Source organism: Lotus japonicus, chromosome 3 (assembly GCF_012489685.1).
Source record: "Lotus japonicus ecotype B-129 chromosome 3, LjGifu_v1.2".
In the NCBI taxonomy this organism is placed as follows: domain Eukaryota; kingdom Viridiplantae; phylum Streptophyta; class Magnoliopsida; order Fabales; family Fabaceae; genus Lotus; species Lotus japonicus.
This window is the reverse complement of record NC_080043.1, coordinates 20354563-20378214: the sequence shown is the minus strand read 5'-3', so window position 1 is coordinate 20378214 and position 23652 is coordinate 20354563. Positions and strand designations below refer to the sequence as shown.

General features: G+C 37.1%; 2 protein-coding genes and 1 non-coding gene across 6 annotated transcripts; all 3 read right to left on the bottom strand.

The window, feature by feature from the left end:
• Positions 1-1585: 1585 nt before the first annotated feature.
• Positions 1586-8589, bottom strand: LOC130745320 (B3 domain-containing transcription repressor VAL2). Of its 4 annotated transcripts, none has more exons than XM_057597505.1 (13): positions 8243-8589; positions 8020-8163; positions 6920-7001; positions 6707-6808; positions 5710-6350; positions 5472-5568; positions 5164-5338; positions 4576-4652; positions 4082-4399; positions 3790-3839; positions 3492-3605; positions 3310-3407; positions 1586-2621 (listed from the first exon to the last, which is right to left on the bottom strand). In XM_057597505.1, exons 2-13 carry the CDS (start codon positions 8130-8132, stop codon positions 1840-1842), a joined length of 2649 nt encoding a protein of 882 aa, XP_057453488.1. In that variant the 5' UTR covers positions 8133-8163; positions 8243-8589; the 3' UTR covers positions 1586-1839. The 4 variants fall into 4 exon arrangements, with proteins under 4 accessions (XP_057453488.1, XP_057453486.1, XP_057453489.1 ...); XM_057597503.1 differs by having other exon boundaries at positions 1644-2621; positions 4082-4507; positions 8243-8588; XM_057597506.1 differs by having other exon boundaries at positions 1644-2621; positions 3340-3407; positions 8243-8585.
• A 5627-nt stretch (positions 8590-14216) lies between these two features.
• LOC130748770 (2-alkenal reductase (NADP(+)-dependent)-like) lies at positions 14217-17103 on the bottom strand. Its single transcript, XM_057602016.1, has 5 exons — positions 16778-17103; positions 16018-16195; positions 15112-15278; positions 14954-15036; positions 14217-14697 (listed from the first exon to the last, which is right to left on the bottom strand). Exons 1-5 carry the CDS (start codon positions 17009-17011, stop codon positions 14322-14324), a joined length of 1038 nt encoding a protein of 345 aa, XP_057457999.1. The 5' UTR covers positions 17012-17103; the 3' UTR covers positions 14217-14321.
• Positions 17104-18785: 1682 nt separating this feature from the next.
• Positions 18786-18858, bottom strand: TRNAA-AGC (transfer RNA alanine (anticodon AGC)). Its single transcript has one exon. It is a non-coding gene; the product is annotated as a tRNA-Ala (tRNA).
• Between the last annotated feature and the right edge of the window lie 4794 nt (positions 18859-23652).

Genomic DNA, 23652 nt, shown 5'->3' with positions numbered 1-23652 from the left:
ACCAACACCACCACTTTCATTGCTACCACGAACATCACCTCCATTGTTACCACCACCCTCCACCTCTACCATCACCTCCACCACAAACGTTCACCGCCACCACTGTTACTACCGCCATAAACATGCACCGTCACCACCACTGCTGCCTCCGAACCACTACCACCGCCATTTCCGCCAACTCTTCCTTCATAACCCCTTCTACCATCGCCTCCACCATCACCACCACTGCCACCACCTCCACCACCGATAACAACCACCGCCACCGCGACCACTGCCAATAGGTAACACCGACCTCCAACACCAGCGCTACCTGACCCTCCACCATCATGTCACCTCAACCACCTAGTGTTGTGAATTTAATAACTAACTAATAGATTTTAAATTAAAAGCAATTTTAAGTTATAAAAAATTAAAAAACTGACAAACAACTTTTACCTTTTTCTAAAAGATCTTATTTTCCACTTTTACTTAAAAGTAACTTTTAAGACAAAAAAAAGTCGGGCCAAACACTACTTTAGTATATGTAAGTAAAAGCTGAAAAAAAATTACACCAGTAAATATGATTTTAGGCGTTTCAAAAAAATTGGTTTTAGGCTAGTAATTTCTTTATAATTATAGAAATACTAACAACACACTCTTTTAAACACATATTCTAGATTTCCTCTTGTAACAAAAAAAAAACACATATTCCAACCCACCCGTAGTGGTTGATTTATTTTTTGAGAAGTACACATTTTTTAAAAAGTTGGAAAAATATGTTGACTTTTTAAAAAATAGATCACAAGTGTGTTTTTAAAATTAGAGTGTTGCTATTTTCCGAAGCACAAAAAAAAAAAATAAAGTGTTGCTAATATTCTTTTTTCATTTCGAGATCCAAACAAGTCATAGTAATTTTTTAAGAACAAACAAATCAATCAAGAAAAAATAAACAACGCTGCATGTTGCTAGCCAAGAATATTTGCAATGCCATTGACTCTCACATCCGGAACTTTATCTGGTCCTCAAACAACGCTGGTCGTCGCTATAGAACTTGGTCTCATGCGTGAAAGTTATCTGACCAAAGCCTTTGGGAGGTTTGACTGTGAGGGATTCCTGCTTAACAAAGGAGGCGCTTTTGGGTAACCTTTGCATCTAAACATTTATCTATCAAATATCAAAGTATTTTGTAACTCATAATGAGAGAGAAGGACATGTTTGTTTGCCGTTTTCAAAAAACTGAAGATGTTTGATACGATATGTTTTTGAAAATAATTCTCATTTTTTAATTTAAAAAAAAAATTAAAACAGTTAAAAGATGTTTCACTTTTTAGTTTTCAAATATCAGTTTTTTAAATGTTGGAAAACATGTCATTCAAACTGTTTTCTTCTTCTCACAACTGTTTTTAAAAAATGTTTCAGAAAACTGTTTTAAAAACTGAAAATTAAAACTGCAACCAAACAACCCTAACTCAGACCAATATAACGTCTTCTTGCTTCATAAGACTAAATAAATAGCTGATCTCTCCCTTCATCATCATAATAGTAAAGAGGAGACAAACAAAGTTTATTAGAACTTACCCACATGGTAAACAAACAAAACCAAGGGTATTAGCATTGCAAGGAAGATATTTCAACTCCTTGCCTCACTAGTTAATAACCTAAAATGCAAACTTCGGCATATACTTTTGGGCGAAAATCATTAAATCACAGTCATGGGACAGAAAAAGACAATTCATAAACAATATAGATACACCAGTCAAACCTCCTATAACTTTATAACTTATCCAATGTTTCTTGTAAAATGATTTCAAAAAAATAAATAAAAAGGAAAAAAGAAAATGAAGGTAGCAGAGCAGGACTTCATGTGAGTGAGTTGTTTTGGTCTTTGTCTTGCTCACTGTCCTCTTCAGGACTGCTTTGCTGGTCATGAACTGCAGAAGTAGTATTGCAATCCTCATTGTTTCTTCCCTCACTCTCGTTGGCTGTCTGTGCCTGCACATTTGAAGCTGAGTTTGTTTGCTGCTCTGATATCAAGCTAGTAAGACCGTTTTGCTTCAGGTATGTCTCCAGCGGTAGATTTGCTTCTTCAAGTAGACCCATCATGCTCACTGAGTTTGGCCCAGCTTGTGTGTCCTCTCGATCAGGTTGGCAATTCAAGTCTAATTTCCCCCCCTTGGAAGCTTCAGCCGCGCAGTCTTGACTCCGTGATTCCAACGCATTTGGCACCCGCGTTTCATTCTCTGAACCGTTAACTGGAGTTAAATGTTGAACGGTGCTGTCTACCTCTGATTCATCCTTGGTCCTCCAAGATAGCTGATTTTTCTGAGCCATCTCTGCTTCACGCTCAGATTGGCGCTTCTTCTTTCGCATCATCAAGGTTTTAAACCGGCGTTTAACTGTCATGCACACGTTGCAGGTGCATGTAGGTTTGTGTTTTCCTTTCCCACTTGGTGGCTGGATACAGACAATGCAGGAGCACCCAGGTCTATGCCGGGGGTGTCTTGTAGTGGTAGTGACTGGTGTCCGGCCAGAGTCACTTGCATCATCCCCAAGTACTGCAGCATTTGCCAAAGCATCCAGTCCAGAAGATTCACGTTCTAGGCCTTGTCTGTGGCTTGCTGCTAGTCTCTGTTTCTTGAATTCTATTCCAAAGTAACGGATCTAAATATATTAGATATCACAATATTTTGGCAAGAAAAACATATCTTCATGCATTTCTAATAGTCGTAAAATCACCAACATGAACATGTAGCACAATTAGGGTTTACAGATTTGTTAATTTCTTTCAACACATAATTTGACTATAAAGGGTAAGCACAATATGGCAAGACAGAACTAGTTAATACAGGCAGCAACAGTATGGTAGCAAATCCACAGAATAAATAATTACTGTTCGCACATTTTTGTCATCTTATTGGCACAAAAGTCAGTTTCTTTCAAGTGGTGGCTCAACATCAATTATAGTTAAGAAAGTTAAAAGGGTACTATGATGGCCTTTAGTCATTATGTATATATCTTAGTTACTTGAGTTATGATATCGATTGAGTTGTTAAAAGATGGAAATATAAGGTGCATATTAAAAGTCAAGACTTCAATAATATTGACCATCCGGTGCATACTTTTTTTCCTTAATTTCCATACCAATTGCGAAGATTTTCAATTCTCCTGATGCTAACTTATGGACTAAATATGTAAATGATACTCGAGGCACTAAAATTTTCAGCTCTGTATGTGTGTTTTCTTCTTTTAAAAAATGAAAGCATCTGATCCTAATGTGAAGCACAACTTCATAAGTAATGCAAAACTATTGCAGATGGAACCGTTTTCTACCAGTATTTAATGCAAGGAATGGTGTAATACCCTTGTTCTGTCTCAGAAGCTTATCCAGTTCCCTTGGGTTCAATTCATTGGGGGCAGAACATGAACACCTGTTACAGCATTGCAGAAGCATGAAAGTCTTGCTAAAAACAAGTTTTGTTAATAACAGTGTAATGTTTGGGTCTTCAACTCACCTGCTCTGATCCCATTGATTCTCCACACATGTCCACTTAGGTGGAATAAGTACATCAACTGGCAGCTTCCGCCATTTTGAGCAAATATCACACTGTGTCCACTGCTCATTTATCCTGAGGACCAATTGTACTCCAAATTGAAATACTCAATTGAAATAAATAAGCTTCTACATTGGTATGGTTTGTGAGTATAACCATGAAGTTCAATAGAAAATATCAAAGAAAATAGGAGGGGAAAACCTGACACGTGCAGTAAAAAGATAAACAGAAAATTAACTAAAGAAAGCATTCATCTTACCCAGTTGGTCGTGCTACAAATATACTTCTCTTTCCAAAGACAGGAGGTTCCTGCATTGATTGAAGTAAGTTAACTCCTACACAAGATCTTATACATGGTGTGTAACACGTAGTCATTTTTATCAACCCCAAAACTGATTTTGCAAACTCCAAAAATCAACCAAACACACTGACTATTAACAGGCTATTAACTCACGGCTACACACAGAGACACACACAAAAGCAAAGATGAGAACTTAAATGGGTTAATTACATAGAAAACCACTTCAATTTCTCATAAATAGTTTACTTACGTCGTATTCTTCAAACTCATGATCCTCAATCATGACAACGCTTGGCTTAACTGTTGGAGGTGGACGGAGCAAATCCTGAGCCTCTTCCCAAGTAAGTTGCAGCTCCAGTGCATCCTGGCTATCAAAAAGTAACCTCTTACTTTTTGACCCAATATTGCGAGTTCTTTTCTTCTCAGGAACCATTACAGGAGGTACAGGCAACCCATCTCTTTTCCTGCCTTCGGGCATGTCAATATTATGCCAATTCATGTCACCACCAGCTGAGTTCCAGCTTTTAGACAATGCGTTTAGGTGAGTTTCTGAACATCCCTTTTGTGACTGAAGAAGGCCAGAGTAACCACTTAATATAGGTAGATTCTCATAAACACCAGAATAGGTAGTTTCACTTGAATGAGAACCATTGGGCATATTAGACGGAAGTGTTTCCTGCTTAATAGGAAATTAATATCAATTCAAATAGTTTAGTTTGCTTTATGAACTAAAGTGACTATTACCTGTACTACAGCAGAAGTTTTTGCCTTCCTGAAACCCATTATAAGTTTCCCCTCAGGTTCCATGCGGCTAAATGTTACTGCAACATTTTTGAAAAAAGTTATAAACATTTTTACTATCCAAATTTGAAGATGAAACTAATATTAAAAAAAAAAAAAATCAGTTGCAAATAGAAACTTAGAAATGGTACATTTATCAACTGCTTTTCATCACCAAAAGCACGACTGATTTTAGTTCTATAATGTTGGCATTAAAGTTAGAACAAGAATAAAACAGCAGTAAAATTATACAAACTTAATAAACATTTTCAGAAGAAGACATAAAATAAAACAAAAGACTTCAGAAAAACTATTTGCATTCAGTAACTAAAGTCAGCATCTCTTCTAGGTATAATTTTTTATTAGTTGACATAATGAGCAAGAAATTTGCAGAGATTTTGTAAAATACATATGTAGAACAGCTGAAAAAATATAAGAAAATTTAGCCAATGTTGCAGCAGTACAAAAGGACAAGTAAAAAAATTCCCATGTGGTTTATCTATTCTTAGAATGGGTAGTTGAACAAATTAAGTGGTTCTAAGTAAAATATACCAGTATCTCCAGCTTGCAGTTGCATGGACTGAATGCAGGGGGTTACACCTTCTAAAACATACATCCTGCTGTTATTATTTGGCCAAAATCTAAATTGAAACATCCATTCTTTTCCTTTCACATCTTGGATTTGTAAAGGAAGGCCCTCAGGTTGAGAGATAGGAGGGAAATATGCCTGCACAATACTCTCTTCTATCAGTTCTAACAATTTACAAGGCTCATCAAGAAAAATAACTTCTAGCAGAATTATTGGCAAAACAAAATGACAAGAGAAGATTCAGATCAGCAGCGAAGTTAAGAAACATTACTTCAGCACATGCTTTTGGTAGAACCAAGCGGCCAATTCGACCAGCATCACTTGCACTAAGCATCTTTTCAAAGAGTGGCACAATGGTGGAATTTGAACTTAAACGTATCATGAATCATGGTTAAGGAAATATATTTCTAAGGTAAATAGTAATGGTCAAAATAATAACAAATTTATCACCCTGAAAAAAATGTAGTCAATAATTAACAATTTACAGAACTAGTTAGCATGATGGATACTCTCCCGATATTTGCTGCAACTCTTGTTCTGTAATTCGAGGCCAATAACGCGGAAGCAGCTGACTCTTTCCCCATCCTTCAGCAGGAGGCCTTGCTATACGAATCTGGGACACCATGCCTGCATTTGCTTCTAAGCCTGGGGTAAGAGTTTGCCTAGGGGGTTTAGGTAAAAGATGGCGAGATCTAGACGCCAATAGAAGTGGAGGTGATGTTTTACTTAGTTCCCTTTCATCAACAACAGCACTATTAAAGGGATTCGAAATTCCTAAAGGAGCAGCAAGCGCCATACTCAAATTTGTCTGTGCTAATGATTCATATATATCTTGCATGTCTGTGTCTGCCTTACAGTTCTCTGCTTTGGCAGGCTTAGATGATCCATTAGAGTCACGATGAAATTGTGATATCAAAGTGCTTCCAAGTTCTCCAGCAGAGGGCAGTACTTCTGGTTTGATTTCTGTAGAAGGTTCCTCTGTACCAACACTATGAGGTTTGAGCCAGCACCTCAGCCCATCATTCTCTGCATAATGCCCTAATTGCAAACCCCTCACATTTAATTGGTTAGCCAGAGATGTGCACTGTTGTGCACTGACATTTTTTACCTTTGATGTCCCAGATCCAGTAGGCTTTTCATTACTTGCAATCTGTCAAGTTATCATTGTCAATTTTTGGAATATTTAGTTAGACAAATGAAAACATCAACAAAAAATAAAGATGCAACAACCTATATATGGCACCACTGACTTAAATGCTAACATAATAAAACTTTTAATTATTTGTTAGATCATAGAACATCAATTTACTCTATAAATGCTAATCAAAAACTAACTTTCCAACTTTATCATAAAAAAGATTCAGCCAAACTTAACCTTAAATTAAGATCTTCTATGTATCATCATAAATTTTAATCTATTTGAGACGGTGGTGAAGTTCAACAAACGAAACAATATTTCATCTGTTTATGATTAGTTAAATATGCAAAATTGTGATGTCATCTTACAGGTTGAAGTCCTGAATTACTTGTGCAGTTTTTACAGCATACACCACCAGCATCTAGCAATTGAAGCTGAGACTTAGAAGCAACACATCCACAATGGAGACGCTGCAGATAACAGAACATATAGGATCACTAAGTATAGTGTGTAGCAAGTGGAAATACTGAAAATGGGTCAAAATAAAAATTGTCTATTGCACACACGCACACACACTGTACCTTGCCACAAGAAGTGCATTCTCTCCAACCAGAGTCCTTTGAGTGAAACATATCACAATATGTTGATTGCTCATAAGCAGAACTAGAGTAGACAAAAATTCAAAGTAAGAATCAGAGCACTTTCTTGGTCATTTCCAGCTTCAATAAGTAAATAAGGTTTCCAGACTTTTGATAAAAGTCAATACATAATCTAAGGGACACATGTTATCCAGATAACATCAAACACCCTATGTGGGCATAGCTCAGGGTGAAAATGAAAATTACAATATAGCAACTTAGCATGATATTTTCACTTAGTACTTGCTTGTAAACTCTGCCAGACTCATTAGCCGAAGCATATGTACTAATTTCAAAATTCTATTATGGACTCAACATATGATGGCACCCACCCCCACTAATTCAGTATTTCCTAACCAGACAACAATTGTGCAGACCACTCAAATACAAAATGATTTTGATGGTAAAATTCCCCCCCAGAATGAAAGCCTTACCAGTGTATCACATACAAGATTCATATCATAATTCATGCAAAATTTATTTTCCTTTGTTTTTATTTCTTTTCCCACTTCCATAGGAAATCTAATGTTACTACCCATAAAATTTTTTTGAGCCATTTATTCACAATAATATCAGGACAATTAAAACGACCAAACAAGAGTATAATGTTACAGACAAATATTTCAAATTATTGTCCGACAGCCACAATTACACTTGAGCTACCCAATTTCACCTGTGATGAGATCAACAACCCACAACATAATAAATTTTCGAAAAATAGAATAAAAGCAAAAAGTTGTTGACACAGTAAACACAAACTTTGGAAAAATCGGGAATAAAAGAAAAAAGTAGCCAAAGGTCACGAAATTAACAACTTGAAAAGTAAATTTAAAAGAAAAACATTAACCAATCAACCAACCCCCTTCAAAAAAATAAAAAATTGACAATAACAAAGTCATAAAATCAGTGAAATCAAATACAACTAAGTCCAAATCCACTGTTCGATTCGTACAATCAATCTTATATCAACGTTGTCACGCGCATTAATTTCAACGCAAGCACGCACGCACGCGTGTCAATTAGAAATCTAGAGAAATGATTACCCGCACTTATCACAGAGATCGGCGAATTCACCGGATCGCAGAGCCCAACCTTTGCGCCACCGAGCCGACGTCGCGGCGGCACACGCCACGTTCATACACCTCTTTGACTCCATTTTCAACTCCAATTCCACAAGCTTCGTTCCACTGCATCAAAAAAAAAACCCTAACGGTCACTTCACCTACTTTCGAAAAACAGGAAATGGAATCAAGAGTCAGTAGGTACCGAAATCAGAATCGAAGAATGAAGCTCACGCCGGCGACACTCAGGAAGTTCGCGAGGTTCGACGGCGGATTTAGGGCGAGGCCGCCGCGGTTTTGGATTTGCAATTGGCGTGGCGGCGCGTTGAGGAGAGTGGTGATGGGACGGTGGTCGGAATCCGGGAAATGGAGGGGGAGTGGGCGGAGATTGGAATTGACGGTGGTTGGAGAGAGAGGAAGGAGGAGAGAGAGGTTGAGGTTGAGGTTGAGGTTGAGGGAGAAGGCGTGTGCATGCAGAGAAGAAGAAGAGAGGAGAAAGGAAGAGGCACTAAAATGCATGCACGATGATGATGATGATTATACTTCAAGACTTGGCCAACTCGCACTTCATCTCTCTCTCTCTCTCGATTTTTTTTTTTTTTAATTTTTTTAATATTCTTACTACAACTTTTAGTAATTATTAATTGGCATTGCTGTTATTCTTAATTTCTTAGTTATACATGTTCCTTTTTTGTTAATAAGATGAGAATATAAGTTCAAACACCGTGAGAATTATTAGTTGAAAAAAATAACTACAATTTCTCGTATTGGTGAAAATATCACTATTGATGATGACTTGGGCCCTAAAATCCTCAAGTCGTATGTTGTCGGATGTGATGGGGCTGGTGGAGGAACTCTGATAGGGCAAGTCTCACTTAAAAACAAACCAATGTGAGACTCCAACTCACACTTGAATTCTCAACATTCTCTCCTCAAGTATGAGTCACCACCATATTACCATGCTCTCCCTCTGCGTAAGCTATATCAACACTTGCACATGTTTTCACTTCACCACGTCAACGAGACACATCGCATAGCCACACGACAAGGAAGACTTTTGACACAAGGAGTCGTAATCATGGTTACACAAACTATCGGTTGTAATATCACTTGTTAGGGAGACAGAGGAAGCTCAGAGCATGAGACATGCACCAATGGACCAACACTGAAGACCACCAAAAGAATTGGACACCGCATCTTTAACCAAAACCTTAACGCGTTGAGCTTATGGGTCACATCTCTTATAAAGTTTTCACCTCACTCATTCTTAACCAATGTGGGACTCCAGTTCACACTTAAATTTTCAACAATCTCTCCCTCAAGTGTAAGTCACCACCTCATTACTATGCTCCCCCTCCGCGGAAGCTATCTACACTTGCACCATCGTTGGCTTCACCACGTCAACGAGACACACCGCATATCCACACTACTAGGAAGACTTCCGACACAAGGAGTTGTAACCATGGTTACACAAACCAGCAGCTCTGATACCACTTGTTAGAGAGATAAGGGAGCCCAAAGCATGAGACATGATTCCATGGGTTGACATCGAAATTCTCCAAGAGAACTGAACACTACATCTTGTTGGGTAAGCAGGGGGAGCCCAAGTCATGAGACATGCACCAATGGGCCAACACCAAAGACCACCAAGAGATTTGGACACAACATTTTTACCCAAAACCTTAAGGCGTTGAGTTTATGGGTCACATCACTTTAAAGTTTCCACCTCACCGATTCTTAACCAATGTGAGACTTCCACTCACACATGAATTCTCAATATTCTCTCCTAAAGTGCGAGTCACCACCACATGACCATGCTCCCCCTCCTTGGAAGCTATCCACAATTGCATTGTCGTTCGCTTCATCGCGTCAACGGGACACACCGCCTAACTACAGCGTCAGAAAGACTTTTGATACAAGGAGTCGTAACCATGACTACACCAACCATCGACTCTGATACCACTTGTGGGGAGTCAGGGGGAGCCCAAATCATGATACATGCACCAATGGGCCAGCACTGAAGATCACGCAAGAGAATGAGATATTACATCTTTACCCAAAACATTAAGAAATTGAGTTTATGGGTCACATCTCTTATAAAGTCTTCATCTCACTAATTATTAACAAATATGAGACTCCAACTCTCACTTGAGTTCTCAATGGCTATGCTATGATTCATCACCCAACCGCTGGCAGCTCTGGTGGGAGTGCCACTTTTCATGAGGAAGAAGATGACATGTTGAGAGTTGTATTTGGATCGCGATGATGGAAGATGTTGGTGTTGAGCCAATAATGAGAGATTTACGTTGATGGTGTTGCTTGTGGAGTTGTCGAGCCTTATGGTGCCATCTTGGTCGGGAAACGCTTAAGCATGGAGTACGATTGCTTAGATGATGTTTCCCTCTTCAAGGTTGCAATCCAGATCAATGCGCACATGTTTTGTTAAGGAGGCAGTGGGAGGGTTTTGAGTGTTGGTCAGTTTTAGGGGTCTTTTAGGTTTTGAGGTATGAGCTTTAGGGTGTTGTTTATTGCATTGGGAGATCCTTTTTTCTTCTTTGGTGCTTTTTTAGTTTTTTAGGCGGGTGTTAGCTCTTTTTGGGTTGGTTTGTTTCTAGTACTACTGGTTTTTAATCCCTTTTGAGGACGGTTGTATTTTTTTTTGATATTTTCCTCGTCAATATAATTTTTTCTTTCAAAAAACTGATTATAATTTTTGGTAATGATTAAAGCGAGCAAACCTCCTTAGATGTGGTGGTTGGTTTGTCTCTTTTTGGTTGGGTGTAGGGGGTTTTTTAGGTTGATTCTTTAGAGGCTTTTTTGTTAGTTGCGCTGACCCTTCCTCATTGATCTTCTGGTAGGGGTTGCTTTGGGGTTTGGGGTTAGGTCATTTTCCTTTTTAGGGCTAGTTGTATAGTTTGGTCTTGGAGCATGTTTGAGCGCTTTTGCTAGGTTGACTTTATTTAGATGTTGTGCCCCTCTTTTTGTTGTTGGTTTCTGTACTCTTGACTATAATATCTTATATATCATTTTGCTTTCGAAAAATAAGTTTCAACTAATGTTTTTTAAAAGAATAAATTACACTTCATTTTTTTATAAGTAAATTACCTTCAAGTTTTCCTATATAACACTAAACTTACTCAAATATTGCACCTCACGCCATTCATTGCTTATTTCCTACCAATTTTATTACCAATTTTTTTTTTACAAATATTCCCTTTGAAATTTGCTTCAATTTTGAGTAAAATTCCTGCAAATCTATGTCTATAGGTAATTTCACAGATAATTTTTTTTTTACTTTACATTTTATCATTTTTTGAAGTCTTTTTTTTTCCTTTTGACATATGATCCTTCATATTGTTTTAAAGAAAATTGGATCTGCTTGTATACATTGTGAAGCACAAAAAAACGACTTACATACCACTTGTATAAGATTAAGCACGTATAATCTCTGCAAAGAAACTAGCACACATAATTTATATGCATATTTCCAATTAGACCACTATATTCCACAAAAGGACAAGATATAAAGACCATATATAAACCTACACTTGAACATCGCCTGCAGGGCAACAAGACTGTGTGATTATTAGATTCAAGTCCCCCATAATGTGAGATCGCGCCTACACTTGAATGACGAAATTAAAATCAGAGATCCAATTATTTTAGAAGAATTTCAGCCCAACAAGATATAATAAATTAGATTTTTATACTCAATTACATATTACCCTTTCAAAATCATTACAAATACATTCTAAACATTGGAGACAGGGCCGACCCAAGGGTATACTCACCCAAGCAAGAGCTTTAGGAAAAAAAAAACAATTTTTTACTAAGTTAAAAGACTCCCAAATTTTTTTACTAAGTAAAAAAGGCTCCTGAATTTTTTTAGGTAAAAAAACTCACTTTAAACTTTACCTTAGGCCTCATTTAATGTTGACCGGCCTGGATTAGAGATTAATATAATAAAGTCGATTAGAAATTTAAAATTGTAGTAGCAATTAAGAGAATTGAGTCACTGTAAAAAAAAAAAAAAAAGAGAATTGAGTCTTCCCCAGCTAATAACTAATTTAAAACAAATTAAACTTTCCTTCTTTTTGGTATATCGAAAAGATAAATTGCATCCTCCAATGATTGATCTCTGGACTTCTCTCAACTCATATGTCCCTAGCTCTTACCAGTTATGACTTGAGCTATCATTCGGTGACAACTTTCATTCTTTAAATTAAACACTCGCATAAAAAATTAAAATCATCATGTTAAAAAGAAAAAAAATACAAAAAAATATAAAAACTAAAATGAGAGAAAGTTGTATTAATTATCGGAATTAGATATAGCTAGATATAAAGAAATTTTATTCAAATTTGAAGCAAAATTTGCGGAAAAATATTTATAAAAAAATTGGTAATAAAACTCGTAGGTAATAAATATAGTGAGTGAATTGGAATTAGATATAGCTAGATTTAAATAAATTTTATTCAAATTTGAAGCAAAATTTGCCGAGAAATATTTATGAAAAAATTGGTAACAAAACTCGTAGGTAATAAATATAGTTAGTGAAATTGAGTGTAGTGTTTAAGTAAATTTTACAATCTAGTGTCATAAAGAAGCTTTAAGGCACTAGGTGTAATTTACTATTTTTAAAATAGAGTAGCACATGTATTAGCTTCTATGGCGTGTGATTTTCCGAATGTTTGTTGGTGGGATGATTTCTCTACCAGACTGAACACTGCTATGTTAGCGGATGTATTTGCAGTTTCTATTAATTGATTTGTCTAAAAAATATTAGAGTAGTTATATGACGTCACTGTGTCGAGTGTGATGACGGGGTAACACAAATGAGATAATATATTTTTGTGTAAGTGCTTGGAATGTGAAGAAATATGTATTTGATCTATTAAACAGCCATGAAAAGAAATGATTGATATTTAAGAAAAAGAGTGAGGATTGAGGAGGAGTCACGTCGAACGACCAGGACACACAGAAGCATCTTCATTGAGTAGGTAATATTGTTGGCCTGGCAACACAGCAACGGCACAGACATCATTTTGGCCACCATTTGCTTTGTACTTACGTACTCACCCTTCATTCAAATATAAAATCCTGATATTATTTGAGTTTGAATCTCATATAAGGTTCACAAATAAACTAACAAATTATCTTCTCTATATGTATGAGTATCTTTATTTGACGAATTGTAACAAAATTAAATATTAAATTTTGAAAAAAATTGTAGAGAGCAATTAAGTTATTGATTATTCATAAATTTTTTATTTAATCAATGCTATGAGCAATTAAGGAGAATTTCTTTGTGCAGCTTCTCGGATTGAAGCTCAACGTCTGGAATGTAGTGGAGCTTGCAACAAGCAGTGGAAATGGAAATGGACAGTATCATTATTGAGTCTGATTCAATGGCAGTAATCAATGCTATGACAACTACTGTTTGCACCCCTGATATTGAGAATGTGATAAGGGATTGTTGGAGCTTAATTGCAAGATTAATTCCAGGTTTAGCTTTTAATCCTGTTCGGAGCTATGCAAAATTAATGCTATTTTGCAACATACTGGCTTCTCTTAAGGTGCAGCTGTCCAGTTACTGCTATGTAACTTCCAACTTGAGCTATGCCAAATTGGTGCATCGAATCATGCCTATGCTTCAAAATGTGCACACCTTTTAGAACCCACATTCTAGTAACCATGCGACAATACCACAACAGTTTACGCTAAAAACGTTACATTTACACTTATGATGTTCAAGATAGCCTAAGTCTTCTCTTCATGTCATTTGTCAATGTTGACCTCTCCTTCGGTATCGGGAAATGGTCATTTCAGCGCTAACACTTGATAATTCTATAATTCGTATTTCATAAATGCCACTTTAACGCCTATTTTCTAGCTTGAGTTCTTCATACTGGTATGAACTTCTCCAACGCTAACACTTGGGTAGATTTGGACACTTAGCTTGTAAGGTCGTTCATTAGCCCCGAATCCATTCCATTGGTTTAGCTTTGCAAAATTTGTTATTTCAGCCTTTCATGCTTCCCTTTCAACTATTGAGACCCTCTTCACGTAGTCAGCACAAATCAATTTTGCCACCATCAACCAGTTACAACCAGCTGCAAGTTCAAAATCTTTTCAATGAACTTCCGAAGTTTCACACACCATTTTCTGCCAAAGAAAAGTTTTGAATAACAATCTTGCACATAAATTTCATCACAAATTACGTTCATATAGTGACAATGAGTAACATTTTAGCCCCTCTTATTCATCCTTTGCGTTATTACTCCTTAACTTGATAACTTTACAAGTTTCTTTCCAATGTTATCTCCATTAAATAGACCAACAAAAGCAGAGGGAATGCTCTCCATCCCTGATGATATGTCTTCAATCACCTGCAACTTTCCTGTACGAAGGCAATCCGATGTTTCTGCCAAAAAATCTGCAAAATCATTTGCAAAGTCAACACTTAAAAATCCCCTGATGGTGATTCTCTTGTACACAATGTCCAACATGTTTGGTGAAGCTCTCTTTCCTGCATCAGTGTACTCGGAGATCACCCCACAAACAGCCACTCTTCCAAATGCTTTCATATTGGCAATTGCTGCTTCTAGCATCTCACCTCCAACATTGTCAAAGTACATGTCAATTCCATCAGGAAAATACCTGGAATATAAAACAAATTACATCAACACATGTTAAATATATAATATAAAATCATTAATGTATCTTCCCCCAATAGCTTATGGTTTTGAGATAGTTGGTTCGTGACATGGCGCCAGATGCTCTATAACTAAGTGACCAAGAGTTTGACAGCTGATTCATGACAACACAAGCATTCTAAATTTAAAATTACTACTTTTGAACATCTAATTACAAATGAACTTATGATTTTATCTGCTACCAGTAACAACTAACAAACCTTATGAGAGTGGAGTTTAGATCTGTTTCTTCCTTGTAGTTGAATGCATCATCAAATCCTAGCTTTTCTTTGAGAAATGCCACCTATGATTGAGCTTTTTAGTTAGACACCAAAGTAAGGTTCAAGAGGGTAAAAAAAATCCTAATTAAGGCTCTCACCTTTCTTTGGCTCCCAGCACACCCAACCACATAACAACCTGAAAGTTTTGCATATTGCCCTACCAAATTTCCAACTGATCCAGAGGCTGCTGAAACAAATACCTTTTCACCATTCTGGGGTCTGCAGAATTTGAAAAATCCCATATAGGCTGCTATCCCACTAGGTCCTGGAATCAAGAAGAGACAAAAATATGTGATCTTCAAATATGAGCAATACTAATGTAGAACACAAATGGAGACTTACTAAAAGAATAATTGGATGATATACTTAAGACCTATGAATCACCGACTATAACTTGGGCATCGAACACAACATGATCCCACGACACGGTTAACATCAAAGAGTAGGACACCAAGACATCGCTTATTTATATATCAAACAATAAAACAGTACATATACTCCCTTTTTTCCTGTCTCTATCTGTCACATCATATTACTCTTTTCTCTTTATAAATTTTGGTCTCTACACCAAGCAAGAAGAGTGGTTCACCATCTTTATTGTTGGGTTAAGAATAGTTAGTAGAAGATGAATTGAAGAAATAGTTGATAGTAGAGACTAGAAGTAAGAACCGTGTAGTTCATTAATTTGGAATTTTGGATATTGGTGATAGAAGCTAGCAAACTTGCTGCTTGCTTCATACTATCGGTAACTTATATAAAACTATTAGTAATTTGAAGAGTTATCATGATAGTGTAATATCAATATCTCCTTGATAGGTTTTACAAGAAACGTCTAGAAATTTGTATCACACTTAAACATTTTATTGCTATCAAGAAAATATCTTTTTACTAAAACTTGTAGAAAAATACACTCACTCAATTCAGCAGCAGACAAATTGAACAAAGGAAAGAGCACATGTTAAGCAAGTGAAGTGATAACTCATAAGCAGCAGTATGTAACTTACCCAGCACTCCAAGATAATAAGAAAGAGGAAATTCAGAAGACTCTAATTTGTGAAGTATGCTTTCTTCTTTAACCAAACTGTATTCTGCCCAAGTGAATCTTCCCATAACCACATCATCTTTCTGAAACTTGGCATTCCCTGAAGCCACAACTTTTCCAATCACAGAACCATCGATAGCCTGGAAAGTGGCAGGGTGGAAAAATTACAAGCTCAGAATGAAGCATTTCAGTGACTAAATTAAATGCACAATTCTTCTACTAACTAAAAGATGATTAAAAATCAAACTCTTACACCGCATTTAAAATCTCCTAAAATATAGAGGACATCTTATAAGTCTCATCCCTTCACATTTCATAAGAATTGAAAGAAAGAAAAAAGGAGCTGAGCAAAAGAGTACTTGCATTTTCTATTTCTCAATTTGGGGAATTTAATGTCGGGCCGCGAGATGCATAAAACACTAGAGGATCTCCCCCATTGAGCTAATAAGAGCATACCACAAGTCGATTAGACACCACATTTTTCACCTAAAACCTTAACACGTCATGTGGAGAGTCTCCTCACTTATAAAATCTTCAACACTAATTTCATTCCAATATGGAACTTATTGTGTGATATCATAACATTGAAAACTATAACTAAAAATGAGTTTAGAGGAATAATATTAGTAGATTTCAAGAAATATCCTAAAACTTTCCCCTTTTCATAATCTCTCAAGTAAGTGGCAAAATTTCTCAGAAATTCAGTACCAAATAATGAGTACCTCGCCTGGAGTTATTTGCGTTGCCTGGATTATAGAATTCTGGGAAGCGCTGTAGCTCTTCATGCGGTTAATATGGTACGGATCAATAGCAATATACAGATTCTTCACAATGATATCATCAGATCCTGGCTCAACTGACAGTGCAAAAGCCTCAGTTTTGAGCTCAAAATGGGACTCTTTAGGTGCACCTTCGATGTGATGCTTAATCACTATGTATTTGTTGGTAACTTCCATTTTTTTTTCACAGGCCAGCACCTTCAATATCAAGGTTGAGTTTCACTTCTCAGGTTGTGGATATGGTTCTATGTATTGTAGTGTGGTTAGGAACTTCCTTTTTTTATAATGTTTTTGTTTGACTGAAATATGAGTTGGATGTTTGTCTTTATCTGTTACATATCCTAGTTCCTATTATGCTTACTTTTGACACTCCACGTGTCTTTTCACATGCTCATTGCTATTACTTTCACAATTAGTGGCTTCATATATATCAGTGGATTTCATATAGCATCAATGCTATTTTAACCTTCTTTGAAGTTTTTCTAATGTTTATTAATTTTACGCTATTTATACTTTAAGTTGCAAGTCATAAATTTGAGTAGATAAACCATGACCATGGTGACAACACCTATATCGAGAGTCTCCCTAACAATGTGGTGATCAAACAACATGTCCCTTGATGCTTGATAGAGAGCCTCCTCTCTTAAAAGTTTATACTAGTTGACAAAAGTTCACTAATGACTTTATATCACACACATTGCAACCCACAACCACATAGCATTAAGCCTCACGTTATGATAAAAGAAAATAGGTTCAAACAGTTGATCAAACAACACATATGGTGTACTTCATTAGGAGAAGTACCACTACCAGGTATGACAAATTTCATCAATTTTACCTTTCCATTCAGCAACCTAGTTGCATAGTTAGATAGAGCTTCTAGAGTTTAATTATCAGAATGTGCAACTTGATACTTGACCATAGTTGACATTTGGCAAACTTAGAACTACTTAACATTGGTATTGGGACAGAAAAAAATACTGTTGAATTAAATTTAATACCATGGCCAATCTCCAATTTCCAAAAGAACTTCCAATAAGATGATGATGCTGATAGCAGTTAAAGTTGAGGTTAATGCTGGAAACATGATTGATAAGGAAAAAAATAATGAAATGTTGCAGACAGGGTAATGGCACTACAGGTCCCATCAGTGGGCAAAAATTCGTTGTTGCAATGAAAGTTATATATTCAGTGGACTAAAGTAGGTACTTGTCATTCAAATAACATATTGGTCATGAAAAACTAAAGTAACATGTATATGCAAATTTAATTAATAAGCTTGGTTCAGACATACTTTATTTATTGAATAATCACTTGAATGCGAGTCTCGTGACAAAGGAATTATGATCCTAAAACTTCAAAAATGTGAAAATAAACAAGACATAGGACACACTGTGCATGTGTTCCCTCTTTTATCATATTGGGGCTTCTGTGAGACTGAGAATGGAACATTCCCATCCAACTCAGCAACAACTGGTGCCTCCATAACTACATTCTTATTCATTGTCTCCAAGATGTGTACATTATTCACATGTCATTCCGTACTACAAAACAAATTAAAAGAAGCATTATCTTGTTCCAATAATTTATAACCTTATTATGCCTAGACACAGAATATAAATTGATAAACCAAATCATACCAAAAAAAGAAATTGTAGACTGTGACTTTCAATTTTCTTACAGCCTAGCTTCTTAAATCACATGGGATACGATGAATATTCCACGATGCTTATTAAGTTAAGGCTAACTTGGAAGTTTCATGGCATCAAAGTTTTTTTGCCCCTTAAAATAGAAATGGAGTTACAGAAAAACACCACGTTGTGGTGGTTAATTCTCATGGATTGTTCTACCTGATTCACTTATAGATGGCTCGTTGATGCATTTCATCGAACAGATGGAGGGCAATATAGAAGGTTAGTTAATCCACAAAAACATGAAAAAAAATAAAAAGTGGAGATGCGGGGTATCGATCCCCGTACCTCTCGCATGCTAAGCGAGCGCTCTACCATCTGAGCTACATCCCCATTTGCTTGTCTCTTTCTGCTTCAATGTATTTAACTCGAAGTCTACGTCTTACAAATATTTCAGGACTATTTCAAAGACGGTGGATAAATAAAATAAAATGCCTTTGTCGCTTCCTCTACGTAGGAGTATGCTATAAAAAATAGTTCTCTTTTGCTTGGCTCACCAATAATAATGAACTGTTATTTTGCTGTCACAAAAAAAATAATAATGAACTTTTATTTCAAATGTTATGGTGCTTCTAGCGAATTGTTTAAATTGGGGATCTTTTGGCCTTACACAGTGACCTTCTCCTCATATGGGAGCTTAATCTTCGTGTGACTATTTGTGAGGTTGATTGCCTTGAGATTGTTAACACGTTGCGTGATGATCGCTTCCATTATCATGAGTTGGCGACTGACTTTTCTGAGATTTGGAACCTCCTTAATCGATCATGGAGTGTATAAGTTGAGTAGATTCCGTGGAATGCTAATAATGCGGCTGATTGCCTTGCCGGCTTAGGGCTGATCTTCAATGTGCTAAACTCCGCTCATTCTCAGCTTGATCCCTTCTTGGCTAGGAATCTGCTAGCCGTGTAGCTTTTTCTGTTTTTATTTACTTTTTCGATGTACCAAAATAAATTGGCTAAGCTATTGTTGAGTAAAAGAAATAGTTTATCTCCTCTAAATTAAAGTTAAAGATTCATTTTAAGAGTAAAGTAAGTTACCACAATTATTGATTAAATTTTTTATTGACATTTTATGTTAGATAATTAGTATTAATGATTATGATTACTTACTTTAGATGAGTCAAATCTAGATGAAAAATTTATTGTTTAATGTAATGCAGGTCATGTGAGTATTTTTTTTCTTAATCAATTTATTTCCACAACTAAATAGTCAGTAAAAGACTAAGAATTGAAGAAGTTACTTTTTCATTGATAAAAGTTGGCAATCAAATCCCAACCAAAGGTCTATCCTTAGAAAATAAAAACACCTTTGAATACTTTATGCAAATGTGTCTATTTATTTAGTTGACCGATCAATTAGTCAGTGAATTTCACTTAAATCCAAACCTCAAAATGGATCGAAAAAATGCATGCTAAGTAAAATAGTTTTTACTATGAGAAATAGTTATTAAAGGATAGAACTAGTTTTGCAGAAGAGAAATCATATACAAAATTTAAAAGTGAATCTAGATATGGTTTTCTAAGCTTTTACCTAAAAATCAACTAAGCAGGCTAACCAAAATTGAGGAGGTCAACCAGCTTATCCTGTTCGTCTAACTTTGTAAAGAACTAAATTCCAGAATACTCTTCCATATATATGCCTGGTTAGGACATATGGAGGAGATGTCATTGAGTTGCACAAGTATGCAGGCCACCAATTAATGTATATAATTTTTATTCTTTCAGCAGAATTATTTTGTGTATTCATATAAAAAAAAGAGAACTACAGAGAAGCCAAACCACAGTTCACATTGTTCACAAGTCACAACCCAACTAGACACCAGGAGTAAAGAAAGCTGGTTCAATTCCAGACATGCACTAAATGTGGATTAAAACACACAATAAATAAAGGAAATTGCACTGGCTGCTTCTTATTACGAGTATCATTTTTGGGTTACAAAATGAGTAAGATTTTGTTCCCATTTTCCTTCATTGCAGGAGCAAGATAACCTGCTAGACTTTTTGGAAAGAAAAACCCTTGGATCAGTTTGCAAATGCCACCTTTTAAAGGACAGACAAATTTGAACATCAAGTGTGAAATTGTGACAGAGATATTTTAACTTTATTCTATTTCACATAGAATTGAAAAACATGAGCCATGTTAACATAATGCAAACAGCCTTGGTAAAAAAAACTTTATTTGGTGTAGAGAGAAGAAGACAAGTAAAGAAGAAGCCTGAAAAATTGGTCATAGGAAAAGGACATAGAATCAGATGAGTACCAAGAAGTGAATGGAAACACCAGCTACCTGTATCATCATGTGCACCATTCTGCTAAGTTGTCAGAGAAAGTTGGGTGATAACTAATTTTCTTGGAAAGGGAAAATTCTAAACTCCCATCTAACGCAATCGAAAATACTTGTTTAATTCTAAGCAGGTTGGCAAACGTTTGGGTTGGAGGAAGAAGTTATGTTGGATCTTGAACAGCAGAGGGAGGAATAATGATCATTAATCAATTCTTATTTTATTGGTAAGAAACATTTAAGTGGACATTTTACTAAATTCACCAGAGCTTGTTTATGTTACACTTTGGAGGGATCTAAAGTAGATGTCTAATTTTATGGAGAATTGGAGATGGAGGGTATGACGAAAAATCAAGTTTAGTGATTTTGTTCTCTCTATAGTGCAAGTAAGCATTTTAGGAAAATTGGAAATACCCATCAAATTCCATATAAGAAATTATGGCTACGTAGATGCTAATTGTGCTGACACATTATTAAAAATTTCTCCGTATCCTTTTAGAAATTATGGCTACAAGAGGAAGGGTGGATTGGTGGCTTTAAAAGTGGACTTAGAGAAAGCATATGATCGTGTGAGTTGGGATTTCCTCCGAGCAACTTTACATGACTTTGGTTTTCCACCACCCATTGTGGATCTAATCATGTGGGGCGTCCAGTCAGCATCCTTGTCTGTCTTATGGAATGGCTCCAAGCTTGAGTATTTTGCACCCCAACGAGGACTTCGACAAGGGGACCCTCTTTCCCCTTATCTCTTCGTCCTTTGTATGGAATGATTGGCGCTTCTAATCCAGAAGAGGGTTAATGAGAAGGCTTGGCATCCCATTCACATTGCCAAGGAGGGCATAGGTATCTCTCACCTTTTCTTTGCTGATGATGTGTTGTTATTTTGTCAAGCGAATGAGGAACAAATGCTTGTTGTGGCCGATACTCTCAGAGATTTTTGTGAGGCATCTGGAATGAGGGTTAATTTGGAGAAGTCTAGGATGTGTTGCTCTAAAACTGTTACTCACACTGTCCAACAAAAGCTGTCCACTATTTTGGGTATTCAAAGGGCCAGCAACCTTGGAAAATATCTTGGGATCCCTCTCTTGAGAGGAAGAGTTACCAGGGATCATTTCTTACCTATGCTCGAGAGGATCAATGCTCGCTTAGCTTCGTGGAAAACGAGATTGTTAAATAGAGCGGGGAGGCTCTGTTTAGCAAAATCTGTGTTAACGTCCATTCCTATTTACTCTATGCAAACTCTTTGGCTTCCGCAATCAGTGTGTGATGTGGTGGATAAAAGAGTTCGTAGCTGTATTTGGGCCAAAGGAGGCAGCTCTAGAGGTTGGAATTTGGTGCCTTGGCAAGAGGTTACTCAACCGAAGGAGCACGGAGGCTTGGGTCTTAGGGGTGCTTCGACAAAATAATGTGGCAATGCTTGGAAAATTAGTGGATAATTTGCTGCATGATCATGATAAGCCTTGGGTGCAAGCTCTTGCTCAGAAATACTTGAAATCAGAACTCATTCTTAACAGCACCCGTAAGAATGGTGAATCGTATATCTGGAGGAGTATTATTAGAGCCAAAGAGTATGTTGGAGGAAGTTTCAAACCACTGCTGGGGAATGGACACTCCTCTGTTTGGTATGACAACTGGCTTGGGACAGGAAGAATATGTGATCGAGTACCCTTTGTCCACATTACAGACACTAAGCTACAAGTTTCAGATTTATGGAGAGATGGGGCTTGGCAATTGGACTCCTTGTTCACTGTTCTACCATCAGAAGTAATGGAAGAGATTCGAGTTGTCTCAGTTCCGTCATCAAGGTTAGAAGTGGATACCCTGCGTTGGATTCACACACCAGATGGGTGGTATACACCTAGTTCCGCGTACCATAGTCTCACCCCTCATACTGATGATTCCCATGGACCCTGGAGATTGATATGGAAACTTAAAGTTCCTGAACGTATCTGCTTCTTCCTATGGCTGGTTGGGAAAGAGGACCTGGCAACGAATGCAAAGAGGAACCATTGTCACCTAGCAGCTAACGCTAGTTGTACTAGGTGTGATGCGGACCTGGAAGATGTTGATCATATCTTCAGACAGTGCCCGGATTCACGCAGCCTATGGTTACACTTTCGCCGATCCTTACCATCTCTGGATAATCACATCTCGTTTGATGCTTGGTTTCTTGGTCTGCTGCGTCACCGTGAGTGCACATTGGGCGTGGCTGTGCTTTGGTGGATGTGGAGGTGGCGGAATCATCGAGCCTTTGATGGTAACCACTGGACACTAAATCAGATTCTGCGAAACATCCTTCGAGATGTTGCTCTTTGGAAGAAGGGAATGTTGCATCAACCTGCTCACCATTCCATCTCTGCTACGTCTTCCACTCCTAGCATTACTACTGGTACTGTACGCCTTACGACGGATGGAAGCTGGGATCCTCTGCTTAATCAAATGGGATGTGCGGCGGTTCTTTGGGCTGGTAATGGGGACTGGCAATCCGCTATTTCTACGAGCGCGGGGCCTGGGAGTGCTTTTTTGGCAGAAATTGCAGCGTTGGAGTTGGGCTTGAAACATGCCCTGGATTTAAGAATCAGCATTTTAGAGTGTTATAGTGATTGCCTGCACATGGTGACGATGTTACAATCTGGTAGCGACACTAGTACTTATTGGGCGAGGAATAACATTACTCGTATTAGGAGCATGATGGCCAGGTTTCAGAGCGTCAGTGTCTTGCATTTCCAGCGGGAGAAGAACAATACTGCTGATTGTTTAGCTCGTGAGGCGGGGAAGAGTGATACACCGATCCAAGTTTGGGCGAGACCGCCGTCTTTTGTTTATGATAGTTTGTATCTAGATGCA

Coding starts and splice junctions, on each gene's coding strand:
- LOC130745320 (XM_057597503.1), bottom strand. CDS start 8,132: ATGGAGTCAAAGAGGTGTATGAACGTGGCGTGTGCCGCCGCGACGTCG. Junction 4,508..4,575: donor AAACTTCTGCTGTAGTACAG/GTAATAGTCACT, acceptor CCTATTAAGCAG/GAAACACTTCCGTCTAATAT. Junction 2,622..3,309: donor ATTCCTTGCATTAAATACTG/GTAGAAAACGGT, acceptor ACTTTGGAATAG/AATTCAAGAAACAGAGACTA.
- LOC130748770 (XM_057602016.1), bottom strand. CDS start 17,011: ATGGAAGTTACCAACAAATACATAGTGATTAAGCATCACATCGAAGGT. Junction 15,037..15,111: donor GTGCTGGGAGCCAAAGAAAG/GTGAGAGCCTTA, acceptor GCTCAATCATAG/GTGGCATTTCTCAAAGAAAA. Junction 14,698..14,953: donor CTAAACTCCACTCTCATAAG/GTTTGTTAGTTG, acceptor TTTATATTCCAG/GTATTTTCCTGATGGAATTG.